A 14,950-nucleotide genomic window follows, 5' to 3' on the forward strand; every position below is an offset into this window, starting at 1 on the left:
CCATACCTTATGTAGGACAAAGTCTCCAGGAGTTAAATAAACTTTATGATGGTATTTGGAGTTTTAAAAGGACAGTGTCAGCCATTACCTGTATGTACACAGTGAGTGATCATTAGCTAGAAGATACTGCCAGCATCCAGGAGCACCCACAACTCTGCACAGTAGACCTAAGAAGATAAAACACCTTCCTACTAAAGGATGTGCTCACATAGGTGTAGTTATTTGGAAGATCAGGACCTTAATGATATATTTCATTTAAAAGCTAGGTCATAAAAATCCCTGAATTTCAAGGAAGGACAGCAGACTATGTACAACTACTGAGTTTCCTTGTTCAGACCACTGGAAAACACCATCTGTACTTGTAGAATAACAGTAAAAACAGAAAGAAGTATGTCAAGAAAAACACTGCTGTTTGGAGGCAATGCTGGAGGAGAATGTTTTAGTACTACTGTAGACAAAAAGTACAGTATCAAGAAATATGTTTTAATGAACATATTAACAGACAAGTATTTTAAATGAATATATTAGCTGATATAGAGAGCACTCGACTTTTTCACTTTTGGGGTAAACTGTAATACATCTTATTCATGCAATACATTTTTTACGGCAAAGAGCCTATTTTGTTCTCCAGCTGTTAATTGCCTGACTCTCCTATTCAGTGCAGAACACTCAAAATAGACAGAAGGGTGAGCTCTTCAGGTGGTGCATATGAACGCACAAATACGTAGATATGCACACAAAACCCTACAGCAACACACCACACTTATCTTCTTCCCATTTTTAGATCATACATATTTCATTAAGCTCCATGCAGAGTGTCTTCTGATTCATGGTAATTGTCAACAAAAGCAAAAAAATGCCCACAGTTTTAACCCTGCAGTAGTGAGGATTTAACTGGGATAAAATTAAAATGTTTAAGGGGGAAAAACCAACCCAACACCCTAAGCCGCTAGGAGGTTGACCCTTGAGATGCTGTCAGTTTTTTGTTTTATTTTATTGTGTTTGTTGTCTGTAAGAGCAGACGCCAGCAGCAACATCTGACGCGCCGGACACCTCCAGTATTATCCCAGCATGCTCATGGCCTGGAGGACTTGGAGTGAGACTAATTTCCATATCAAACCCAATTTAGATGAAACATCTTGGTTAAAAAAAAAAAGAAAAAAAAAAAAAAAAAGCCAGCGCATCAATAGCCCCTTGATTAGATTTTCATCTCCTGAGCAGACAAATATGAATATTTATTACCATGAATGCAGATTTCCCTCTTTCCATTGCTCTGATCTTGAATATTACCCATTGCTAATTTTTATGAAAATTTGGGCAACATAATGTTTTCACATAAACTGACAGTTCTTGAGATAATCCCGTTATTGTTTGGTGGGAAATGACAGTTTCCGCTTATTCATGTGTTAACAAGGGATTAAATATTGTTTTTCATCACCATAATCTAAAATAGACTGCAAATTAAAATTTGAACATTGTGCATTAGCGTAGCTTTGAGGACCAGGATTTGTTTGCATTCACTTAGTAAAGATCTGTAAATTAACAGATAAACAATCAAGTGAAATCAGGATCATAAAAACAGCACTGATGTTTATAAAATGAAGCCATTGCGAAAGGTAAAGAGCCGGAGAGAGAAATGGTTCAATAAATGACATCCTTTTGCTGAGCAAAGTGCACTCTGAACTGTTGCCAGCCGTGACCCTCAGGCATTAATGGACCATCTCATTTTTCCATGGCACAGAATCACACCCCTTTTCCTTGTCACAAGTTCTGATTCTCAAGCACTTGATATCTGCAGCTCACATTGAAAAAATGGCTCTATCATACATCTATTCATCGTGCTAAAAGCAGTCATGCTGACCCAGAAGTTGTTTTCTTGTATGCCAAAATGCTTTGCTCACACCCTATCAGTCCGGGTCTTGATGTGCAGTACATCAGCACATACAATCTCTCACTGATGTGGGCACTTTGATGCAGACACAGTATAGAGCAATAAAGGGTCGGTTATCTCCTCGATGCCTGTGCCTAATGTCCAGCAATGCCAATGAGAGATTGTGCCACAGTGAAAACAAAAAGACCTGTGATGTTCTGCAGCTCATGAGCCATTACATTGCTTAATGTTTCTACAGATGCTCTGGGTTACAAATTCAGTGAATTTGCAACACTAAGAAAAAAACCACAACAATCCACTTTGATATCTGCCAGAATGCAAAAGAGCCAAAACTTATGCTTATTCAAAGTAACTCAAACACCTGCCTAAGTAAATCTTTCAGCTATTTTATCAGAAAAAAAAAACCTTGGTAATACAAGGAAAAATAGAAACAGAACCTAGTTTTTACAGAAGTAATATAATAGGACACCTTATACTTAAATTTAAGACCTCTTCCAAAATTTTCTGATTACAGTTTATTTCATATGTGCGATACATAAAGCTTTGCATTCTGAAGGATGCTGAAGTGATGCATGCACAGCAGCACCACAGCAACATTGCCTCTAAGGGTGGAAACGTAGTGATGGCCACAAGGTAAAGGAGGGATGGGAAGAATGAATGAGAATGTGCTACCGAGCTTCAGTCTTCATAGAAAGCAGATTGGACCTTAAGTTTTACTTAGAGAAAACAATAAATGGCACTGTGATTCTAGAGTCTAGATAGAAAAAAAAGTCTGTGTCAATAACTGCAATTCAGACTTTAATTCTAATGAAAACACAATTTAATGCTTGGAGCTTGCTTAGACTTCGGACTTGGAGGGGGACTTTTGCTGCCTTCTAGGACTGCCCACTCACTAGGATTCCTAGAGAGATGGTGAGGGAATGGGATCCACCACCTCTTCCACAACACAAATTACAAAATCTCTGTTTGAGATTGCTCGAAGTCCACGTGTTCCTGTCCTGACGTAGCACCAGCCTCGAGAGGTGGCAGAATCTCCCTTCCCAAAATACCCGTTCAGCTCTATCATCCAAACCTCAGACAGCCAAGCAGAATTTCACCTTCATGTGCTGCTCCGCCAGCCATCCCATCACAACAATCCTTTTTTTTTTTCCCTTTGAGTCACAAAGAACCAGTTGCTGGTAGGGGGAGGATGCTGGATTTCATGAATCGGTAAGATATCTACTACAAACAAGCACGGCTTTCTATGTAAAGATCTTACATCTATTCTTCATGAATACATCAAATGCAGGCTATCAAATCATAGGGTAGATAATAACACTGATTTTTAAGCAGAATTACTCTGCAGTTTGCTCATGTATTCAGTGCTAGCATCTAAATCTCTTTTCTGTAATGGTTTTTAAGGAACACTCTGCTTTAAAAACAGTGGCGTGACACGGCCTAAAAACCAGACAAACCCTTAAAACAAACATGCTATTTTTTAAAGGAAACTGTTAAAAGAAACAAAAAGAAATGACACTGGTAGGATGCATAAGTTCCTGAAGCCACAAGGCAAACAGGATCTTGTTTCATTTTACATGATACTGAATAAAAATTGAATTGCTGCAGTTGCCATAGCAACTGTCACATCACTTGGCACTTCTGCTCCTTTAAATCACATAGTGCTACTGTAAAGGAATTCATGAACCAACATGACACTTGAATACTTGTGCTTTTTACAGTATTTCAGGAGGAAAACATAAATCAATATACACCGAGAGTTGTCTCTGAAAATCGGGTTTGTTATATATTTCTTAACATTATAATCTCCTCATTTTCTTGTCGTGTTCTTTGCAAATTTGCAAAGAAGGTGGAGGGCGTTGTCACAATCAGAGCACAAGGAAAGAAATTACTACTGACACCTGATTTCCAAACTGAAGCTGTGACCTGTCACTCAGATGTCAAAATACCTTTGCTATGCAATATTCAAACCAAATACAAGGGATAAACATTGGAATTTTGCCCCTCCACAGCCAGAGTCAGTGCAGTATGTGACAGCAGACAGTCTCAGTGGCATACAGGCATCTATTTCAACTTACTAGTAGAGTAGAAGGGAAGTCTGACTATATACCTAAAGCTAAGCACATAATAAATGTTTGCAGAGTTAGAGCCATGATTTATGCTGTTTGAGATTGCTCTGCATACATCATGAAGTTACAGAAGGTATACAACAAAATAATGACAACGTATATATATTTGATTCATATTTATATGTGATGCTTTTTTTTTGTTTTGTTTTTATTTTGCTGTTTATTAACACTCTGGATGCAATTTGTTTGAAAAGCAGCCCTCTAGTGGGCTATGTACCTAATGAATAGTTAATAAATAGCATTAACATTATCTCTAAATATTAGTTAAAACGCATTTCGCAAAAACATACAAGATCTTAAATAAATGAGCCATAGATCTCCATCAATCTCTTTGGAGCAATTTAATGTTCTGTTCAGCTTTATTCCTTAAAGCCCCTGGAGCATTATTTTTAAATGCTTCTTTATGATCAACTTCTGATTAGTATCACTTTACTATACATGTATATTCACTAAATCGCAGTAGTAATATTATTCACTGTCAGTAAGACTTCATAAAAGTTGCATATTATTATTAACATTCTATTTAATACATAATCTATGACTTTTTAAGGGTGACAGAGAATCTGTAATTGGGGAGGGGTGAAGAATAAAGTAATTGTATTCACCAAGAATATTCCTAAGATAGTAGGACAGCCTTAAAGTTTTTCATTTAATTATTACTTTTTCCTACTTGTCTATATAGCCTTAAGGTTACATGCCATAGAGCAAAGTTTTCATGTGCAGAGTGCTTTTATTCAACAAAGTAACATCAACATAATTCTAGATCTATCAAAATATCTAGAAGTTAAAATGTCCTGAAACATCAAAACATCACTATTTTAGAACATCTATAGAGATAGTGAAGTGTTCATTTCTACATATGTTTTGGGTTACTTCCACCTGGTTTAGAAAAATATTCTAACTCTTATGTCAGTCATAATATCAGAAATATGATTCACATTCTACAAAGACTTTTTTAATTCCAGTGATGAGTGTATTTTGTGTTCATTTAAAATAAGGTATTACAGGGTGGGTACTGTTTTACCAGTTCAGGACAGAGACAGTGCCATTTTCTTAGTTTATTTTGGGCCTTAATTCAAATAATTTATTATTCAAACCACAGACTCCTAGCCCCAGTAAACTGATTTCAATTATTACATTTTCTTGAGCCACTGGAAACCCTGACTTGTTACTTTGAAATTGTCTTGAAAAAGCAATTTCTACCCAAAGAAATCTTAAGCAGTTATTAGTCCATGCACTCGAACCATTGGTTGAGATTTTCTTGAACTGGAACTCGCCTTGAACAGAAACTTTGGTCACAGTCAAGCTCAGAGTGGCATCAAACTGAAAAATACTTCTCTTTTGTGATAATTTAAAAGTGTCTAAAGAAAGAGAGAGAAGTAGTTAAATTCCTGAAGGATTTGGAAGTAATTCCAGATTACCCAGAGAAGCGACATCAGCAAAGGACTGGGAATCCCAACCCTGATGAGCTCAGTAGAAATCAAGCGGAGCTGTGCTCTGGTCAAGAAGTTCTTCATCCATGTGACCATGGACCAAATGATCTCCCTGAGATCTTGCAGGGATTCTCAAACATGCAGAAGAACGAGCTCAACTCCTATTTCTGCAAAACACAGTGCTCCCCATCAAGTTGGGTGCCCTATCCCTGGCGACATTCAAGGCCTGGCTGGATGGGGTCATTAGCAACTTGATCATGCTGTAGGTGTCCCTGTTCATTACACATGGATTGGACTAGATGATCTTTAAGGGTCCCTTCCAACTTAAATGATTCTGTGATTCTAAGTTGGGAGATAGGAGAATGGAGTTACAGGTCCTGTGGTTTATTTCTTTTTACCAGTACCATGCCTCTTATGGTGTTGTGTACACACACATGCATACCACAACACTTACATTCACACTCTTACATACACTAACTATAGGAGGTTCTTGAACACCTGTACATGAACTTAGGGTTGCAGAGATTTACTCTGTGTGGGGAAGATCTAAAGAAAATACTTTAAAGTCAGCTTCATCCTACCTGAATAAAACAGGAAAGTGTGAAAAGCTCATGATAAATTCATGAAGCATAAACATCATGCATGACAACGACGCAAACTTTGCAGGGCTACCATTTAGGAGTTTCAGGGTTGTTACTGGTGTTGGTAAACTCAAAATAGAAAATAAATGTCTCAGCAAATACAATGTCAGAGGCAGCTGGTACTACAGCAATGCACACATCTGCAGTATTTCTTTGTCAGGGCTGTTTTTCTCTACAGCAGTTATTCCTGGTTTTCTGGTTTAACAGCTATCTTATAAATGAGATGGGTGACAAAGTAATTTGCTCTTTAAGAGTGATACACAGGATATCAAATTCCAGTCTAATTCTTTGGCTCCCCAGAACACCAAATACTCTACCAGCAAATGTTAGATGCTGAAGCAGATTTGTTGCATCAACAGTAGTAAGGGTCTGTTGTTCCACAATGACCTAAAAGCTCTGCTTACCTACACTAATCTCCAAGCAATGCTTTGCTCTATATCATAGAATCACAGACTAGGTGAGGTTGAAAGGGACCTCTGGGTCCATCTGGTTCACCCTCTGCTCAAGCAGGGCAACATAGAACAGGTTGCTCAGGACCACATCCAGATGGCTTTTGAAGATCTCCAAGGAGGGAGAAAAATATAGAAATATACAAATCACTCAAACCTTATAATGGAATGCACAGAGCTTTTAAGCCAACATTTTGACATGTTAACAGCTTTTCCTACAGATAAGGAACTCATTTTTAATTCTGCTGAAGAAGAGCCAGAACCTACTCTAAACTGACAATGCAGATAACTTCAGCTGTATCAAGAAGACTCACTGAAGCTGTGTAAATCTTTTGTATGATGATCACAGAATCGTGGAATCTTTAAGGCTGGAAAAGACCACTAAGATCATCTAGTCCAGCCATCAACCCATCCCCACCATGACCACTAACCATGTCCCTCAGTGCCACATCTCCACAGTTCACATCAACCACAGCTGAACTCCTCCAGGGACGCTGACTTTAGTGCTGCTGCTTATGAAATGCTTCTCTTGAGAGGTGGGAGGTGGGGGGAGGGGAGAGACTGAGCAGCTCTGAGACGCATTTCTTTTCTGCACAGGAGAGACGGTTTCCTTCCACCACACCCAACGCCCGCTGTCTGCACGTTTCTCACTGTGGCACAAATCCTGTTAATCACAGACCAAGGCCTAAAACAGATTCCACTGTCCAGAGCAACACATGAATTATTGCTGAGCTTTAGAACTGTTCCTGCATTTGTTTACACAGCTGTTCCATTTGCCACCAGTATCACAACTATTTTTCTCTTGAGCTATTTCAGATATGAAACTCACCATACAAAAGCAATTCCTTTTATTTTACAGGCCCGCAAGAGAAGATTTTATATCCATTAATTTTGTCATGAATCTGACCTACTGTACAAACAAAAAGGCCGTTTCTCATTCCGAAAGCAAAGTTTATTCTAAGTCCTTTTGAGCATCATGATTTTGATTACCAGTTAGCACTGCATATAAACATATTCCTACAGTGTGAAGCTAAAGAACTTCTTACTCAACAAAAGATTCTTTCATTATGTTAAAATACGTATTTTGTTATTTTGGTGCTGTTAAATAATAGGGTGAATCAAGAACAAACAGCAGAAGCAGCTTAACAAAGTTAGATTTAACCTGAAATAAACTAAATTTCATACTCTGTCAACAAAGAAACAACTTGGTTACTGCATCCCATTATTTTTCACGTAGGTGAGACTGCAGAATTGTACTAATTATGTACACAATCGTGGCTGAAAAGGCTCACAAATAGGAATATAGAGAGCTGGGAGAACTCATAACCAAAGAAATATGTAAGCAGTTAAATAAATGTGCATCTAGCACCTGAACGTCCCAAACCACTGGGATCTTTCACTGCTGATCACTATATCTCAAATGTAATCTGGAATATATTAGGCCTCAAATATCTTCTTCCCTTTGGTTAATTCATTTTCACTTTTTCGACCCTATCAAAATACTTGTTTGGCAGTGTAAAACACAAGCTTCTGTGAAAGTCTTTGTTAAGCCACAAAGTATCACCATTCATTTTTCATTATGATAGCCCAAATATATGAGAGGTGACATCTACAGTGAAGAGTAATGACTTTTACTAACCCAAGCTCAAGAATCAGATGAGATCTCAAGCAAAAGAACTTGTCCATTTATCCTGGTTCTATTAGCTGGCCTTAAAAACATATAGGAGCTCCTTGAGGCTATGGCTCCAGTACATACTTACAGTACCGTAGTTACAGCAACCTTGCTATTACAACATGGATTAATGGTGTATTTGACAGGGGACAATGTCTTGCATTTCAAACATCCAAAAGTACTTTCTTTGTCCACTGACCACATGTAAGATAACAATTTATTTAACATCTGAAGAGAAGTGGGATGAACAGAAACTGGAGATTTTGCTTTTCCAGCTGACCTTGAAGTCAGCTGGAATCCATTCACTTATTAGAACTGAATAAAACACAAGGAGATATTTCATCAGCATGCAGAATACCGCTGAATTCTGAGAGAAAAGTTGTACTGCATGTGGCTGCCACAGTGTGTGCCAGTCCTGGTTCTCCTGTTATTTACCAGAAAATAAGTCCTGAGGATAGCACAAACACAAGCTTTCCTCTGGCCTGAAGTCAGAACACAGCCTGAGGTGTGCATTCCTCCTGTAGGGTACCCCTCCCAGCTCTTGAGTTTACACACCCTTGAAAATCTCAACTAGTTAAATCTGAGTCAGTGAAGGAGAGATGCTGGCTTTCATTTTCTGATGTCATTACCTATGTTTTTATCAAAGATGAAATTCCTGCAGCTTTGACCCTGAGAATCTCACGACTGTTGATACCTCTTCAGAACCAGGACTTGTAATAATGTGAATGAAGTTATGCAAAGAAGCTCAAAAATCATGGCAAGGTGAGTTTTTAGGCATGAGCTGATAAAACTGAGAAATGTTAAAAAAAAAATGCAAATCAGTAAAAAAAAAAAGTTAAAATTGCTTCAGTATATTACAAGTTAGTCATTCATTATTCTTAATACTGAGAATAATGTAATCACTAGAAAAAGGTATTTGCCTAGCTCTGAGTATTCACTACTAGCAAAATTACTTAAGTGAAAAGGGAAAAAAAAGATAACTGTGTACACAAAATTAGCACGAGAATTAGCAATCAACTGTAGTTCATACAAGGTTCTTAGCAGATAGCATCATCTTTATTAATAAATGATGAACTGCTTAGTGGAGTTTTTGCTTAGTGATATCACCATAATAACAAACACATGTTTTATTTATGTCTTGAGTTACATCCAAAATATGCAAGCCATTCACTGACAGATTCTCTCTAACATCTGAAGACTCTTTACCCCAGATTTAAACTTTCATTGATCTAGATGAGATAGTACTCCATCAAAACTAAGGGGAATAATACAACGACTTCAGTCGCTGTGCATGATGACTTCAGTTGCTGCGCTCATCTTTGGGGATTTTCTTTCTGTGATACAACAAAGCAAAAAACTGCATTTCTTAAAGCCAGCTGCACTTTCCTCGTAAGGATGGTATTTTTTCTCTGTGGGATACAGTGCTATTTGTGCAGCAGATTGTATTTTGACAGATGTAACTGTATCATAAAAAGGCCCTTAGCACTACCAGACTGGTAGCTCACAAACGCTCATGAGCTCCAGGATTTCATTAAAACCAAACAACAACAGAAAAAGAAACCCCCCTTCCCAAAACCAGAAGAATAACAATTAAAATGTTTTTGAGTGTGTAAAATGCCTCCAAGCCACTTACCTCCCCCACACCAGTCTGCAGAATTCTCAGCCCAGTTGTTTTCTCAAGCTTCTCTTTGTTCATGGCTGCAAGGAAAATTAAGATTGAAAGAGTTATGGGAAAGCTGAAATATGCATAATTTTGCAGCACATGTAGTGTAACCAGCCTCCCTTCCTATCCTCCATCAATAAATTCATGACAATTTCTACCTTTGCCATGTATTGAATATTTTTCCCAGATAGTCACTCTGCTATTCAGTATCTTGAATGCATAAATGTACCGTTAATTGTTCACTTTTCTGTGAAAAAGGAAACTAAACTAATTCTTGCTTCCTTGTATACAGAACATCACACATTTAATACATGCACAGTGTATCTGGGAAGTTCTCTTTAGTAGAATCTTCCCACTGTCTTTCTTGAAGCAAGGAGCAGCGTGGCATCTTGCCACTGCAGCAGCACTGTCACCATGTAAGATATTTCAGAATAAATTACAGTTTTACCTAGCAGGGAAGATAAATAGTTTATCTCACAACATCAGGATTCAGTGCACAATATTTTCCTTTCTAAAATTGCGATTTTTCCTATTTATCAGTTTCTGGATCAGCAAAAGCACTAAAAAATAATCAGGTATAAAACGGCATAAAAATATAAAATATGGGTAGTAATAATTGAGACTAAGTTATACTTATAACCTAGAGACATCCTGTGCATGGCCTTGAGCACTACCATTGCCCAAACTAAACAAGGATGAGATTATTCAGGGCTGAGTGCATGGGGTAAGGTCACCACATTTTGGGCAGGAAGATGTTAACCATCCAGATGCATACCATATCAGTTGGATTCATGGCCAAAAAACAGACACCCATCCTGTTTTATTTATTAATAGGAATGAAACCTTACAGCCTTATTAAACTCTTCTCGCTTAGTTGTCTAGTCGTTGACTATCTAATCCAAGTGAGTCATCTAGGTTCTCTCTGCAGTCAATGGGAAGATATGAACATTTAATACTATGAGTCATCCCACACAGCTTACATACATCAGGAGGCACCTCTCTCTTTCCACTGATTACAAGGACAATTGGGATAGACTCAGCTTCTCAATTTAAGTAAGGTGAAGGAAGTATTGCTACCAGAAAGCTCAAGAAGTGTGCCAGAACATATTATAAACAGTAAATTTACATACAAATGCTGAAAAGAATTCATATATTTTTCCATCATTTTGGAAAAACACAATTTAATTGCAGCTGTTTGAAACATTCAGAACAATTCACATCATAACAGACAGTTCTTAGGAGCAATATTATTGTGAGATGATGCTTTATTTAGTTTGTCTGAAGTAGAACACAAATGACTCACATTTATTTCAGAGGTGAGTTGTATCATTAGGGCTCGTTTTCACCTCATTCCAAAATGAGGAATTATTTTTGTAAGTACTTGTATGTGCAAAGACTCAAAAAGTGAAAAATTAGGCAAATCTAATACAGAGAAATTTTTCTGACTTCCTCCAGCAAGAGATTAATTTTGTGCATGACTCAAATAGAGAGGAAAGCTCAGTCCATCTTTAAGACCCAGCTGTTTTGCTGATGAGAACAGAGTCCCCAGCACAAACGTGGTTTGCTGGATCACAGCCTAAAAAACACACACAATACTCACGTACATAATACTTAGACCACGCTTTACACATTCACAAATGTATGTGTTTATTACACTCAGAGTTACTGGAACTGCATAAGGATAGTTTGCCTGGATCACATGATTTGAGGCTACATTTATATAAGTTGTACAATATGAATTTCCAAAAAGTAAATCTTTGCAAACAAGCTTGATTTTCAGCCTTGAGATGGAGTCTGGATTGTGTTGCTTTATGGATGGCGGATAACTTGCCACGCTGATATTTTCCCTTTTGGATATGCCCTGCTAGCACACTGATAGAATCATGCTCAGCATATACATTAAAGACAGATTTCTATCAAATGCAAAAATTTAAAAGATTAAAAAGAACTGGAAGCCCTATGGCCTCCTTCAGAAAAAAATGCACCAAATGATTCTTTGGTAGCTTGGGGCAAATACAGCTGTGCAGCAGAGTGGCTGTAAAATAAATGAGGTACAAGTAAACAAAAGGCTGAATCCTACTGTATACTTTTATACTGAAGAAAAGTTAACAGGAAATATTTGGTCTTCTGAATCACTGAATTTTGTAATCACTGCCATATACTTGACCAACCTCCTCTTTATAGGTTTCCTGCAGACTTTACTTTTCGAAGCGTTGAAATATATATACATAAAGTGTACTTAACACACCCTTCCCTCTTGATATTGGCTAAAAGAAAAAGGACAGCTCTGACAGCTGTGCTAACCTAAACCTTGCCAAAATACAGTCACGAAGACATGATGTGCTACTGATCAAATCAGAACCTGAAAAGGGTGAAGCTCAGGAACTGTCGTACCGCAGAGAGAGACACAGCCAAACATCTCCAGCATCTTCGCTCCCAGTGTGTAACACAAGCATATTTTAGCTACCCTTGAACTCCACAAGCAGTTTAGGAAAGTCAAAAATTCAGTCAAAAACAGCGGTGCCAAGCCTATAGCATCAACTATGTATCAAGAAACTGCTTGAAGCTGCTGAGCAATAAAAAGTTCCTTAACTTTTTCTATCTATAATTGTAATTAAGAATATCAAAAATAGCCACAGCACAAGAAAGACATAGAGCTGTTGGAGAGGGTCCAGAAGAGAGCCATGAAGATGGTCATAGGTCTGGAGCTCCTCTCCCACAAAAAAAAAGTGTTGAGGGAGTGGGACTTGTTCAGGCTGGAGAAGATAAGGCTTTGGGGACACCTTATAGTAGCCTTCCAGTACCTAAAGAAAAGCTGGAGAGAGACTATTTAAACAGGAAGATAGTGGTAGGACCTTTTAAACTTAAAGATGATAGATTTAGGTTAGAAAAAGTTAGAAAAACTTCTTCAGTATGAGACACTGAGGCAATGGCGCTGGTTGCCCAGAGAAGCTGTGGATGCCCCATCCCTGGAGGTGCTCAAGGCCAGGTTGGATGTAGTCTGGGCAACCTGATATAATAGGTGGCAACTCTGGCAACTCTGCCAATGGCAGAGGCATGAGAAGTAGCTAATCTTTAAGGTTCCTTGAATACAAGCCATTCTATGATAGAAGAAACAGCTACTCCAAAAAAACCTCAAATAAACAAAACCAATTCCGTTTGCAATGTATAAATCCCATTTTTTAATCTCCCACTGAAACAAAAAGAGCCTCCAAACACACAAAAAAAGGAGGCTTTTAAATTAAATTCACTAGATGAAGGATATGCAAATTACCTGGAGAAGCAGAGCCCTATAATGTTCTCAAAATTCTGCAATAGCCTATTTAATTAGTATTTTAATTTATCAGAATAATTCTTTGCACTTGACAATTTATGCAGTATCCCATATAATTAAGCACGTAGCTACAGTGGAATAATTTTGCCTTCTCTCTGTATACCAGTTATTTTAACCTGAAAGAATCTGTGGAAGTCTCTTCTGTGATCTAAATTACAATGGGGACAACTTAATGGCTTTGCCCTATTAGGGAGCACGATGAGGGTGTTACTGAGTGTTTCAGGGTAGTGACTGTCACTGTTCATAGTCTTCACCAACCAGAGGGAAGTCTGATGTGTTTCCCAAGGGCTAACATTTATTTCCTTCAGCAAAGTTATCTGCTGGTGGCATAGTCAGGAATTTGCCTGATTTTGTAGTTGGCAGGTTTGACCTCAGCTCACTGGTTATTAGGAGAAACAAGTTACAGAGAGCACCAAGTAGAACTCCAGTCTCATGATAACCTTTCTGGAAGAAGGAAGCCCAGAGAAATGAGAAGTTCACAAAGGTTTTATGTAAAGCAGGTTGCCAACAATAACTATACCCTCCAAAATACTCCTGGGAGCACATGTACACCGGTACAAGTGCTGCAGGATTTACCCGCTCCATGGAAGAAACCACCCTAAATATTAAAAGCATTTGGGGGAAGATGGTATCACTCACAAGGAAACCTTATTTTTCTGCTATGTATCTGACTTTGAGGGTGTGCTTTATCTAATTAAACACAGAAGACAACAGTATTTACAGCCATATGATTCCCCTGACCTCTATTACATGCCCATTTCAGAATGAGTCAATTCATGCCCTGGACTCACTAACGATATTGACTGAACCTAAAACAATGGAAGGCAATTAATTCAGATTTACTGTCCAATGAATTCTACACCAGCAATCCTCTTCACAATTGTTTGTTGCAAAGCTCCTTTCACAAAGATAGGGAAGGGAAGGGAAGGGAAGGGAAGGGAAGGGAAGGGAAGGGAAGGGAAGGGAAGGGAAGGGAAGGGAAGGGAAGGGAAGGGAAGGGAAGGGAAGGGAAGGGAAGGGAAGGGAAGGGAAGGGAAGGGGAAAGGAAAGGGGAAGGGGAAAGGAAAGGGGAAAGGAAAGGGGAAGGGAAAGGGAAGGGGAAAAGGGGAGGAGAGGGGAAGGGGAAGGGGAGGAGAGGGGAAGGGGAAGGGGAAGGGGAAGGGGAAGGGGAGGAGAGGGGAAGGGAAATGTAGAGAAATTGTATTTATTATCCATTTTGTAATGGATTTCACAAGTTCAACACAAGCAAACGTTGCATTCAATTACATCCAGTGCTTCCTTCTGCCCTACCTCCAGATTATATGGAAAGTTTCTTTATAGGGTGAACCAGAAAGACTGCCATGGTTGCACATGGGTGGCACACATACACAGCACATACAAAAATCTTTATCTCTTGTAATTCAATGAAAATGGCTTCCCATAACATTTGGGCCCTCTCTCTGTTAAGAATTTCCAGAGCAAGCCTGTTCTTGCACCTCCTGAAACTGCTGAGGTAGTCACAGAGAAAAAATACAGAGACGGTTCAGCACTGTCAAGGTCTTTCAGAATATTGGAGTATCTGGATATGTGATATAGGTTTTCCAACCTTGTGCACTTGGCTTTGCTGGAAATAATTAAAACACATTTTAATGAACTTGGAACTTAGGTATCACCATGTTCAGTAGAGTAGACTTTCTGGAATACAAGATAAAATCTCTCTCCCTTTAGCACACATCTTTGAATTCCTCTTGGCACTCCTTCT

The 14,950-nt window shown here is 38.5% G+C and overlaps 1 protein-coding gene across 2 annotated transcripts in view; it reads right to left on the reverse strand.

The window, feature by feature from the left end:
• PTPRN2 (protein tyrosine phosphatase, receptor type N2) overlaps positions 1-14,950 on the reverse strand; it is a 622,865-nt gene that overhangs the window by 221,338 nt on the left and 386,577 nt on the right. For both annotated transcript variants that reach the window (XM_025148316.3, XM_025148315.3), the window contains exon 12: positions 9,846-9,910. In XM_025148316.3, the coding sequence (XP_025004084.2) occupies positions 9,846-9,910 (65 nt within the window). The remainder of the gene's footprint in view (positions 1-9,845; positions 9,911-14,950) is intronic.

Source organism: Gallus gallus, chromosome 2 (genome assembly GCF_016699485.2).
Source record: "Gallus gallus isolate bGalGal1 chromosome 2, bGalGal1.mat.broiler.GRCg7b, whole genome shotgun sequence".
NCBI lineage: Eukaryota > Metazoa > Chordata > Aves > Galliformes > Phasianidae > Gallus > Gallus gallus.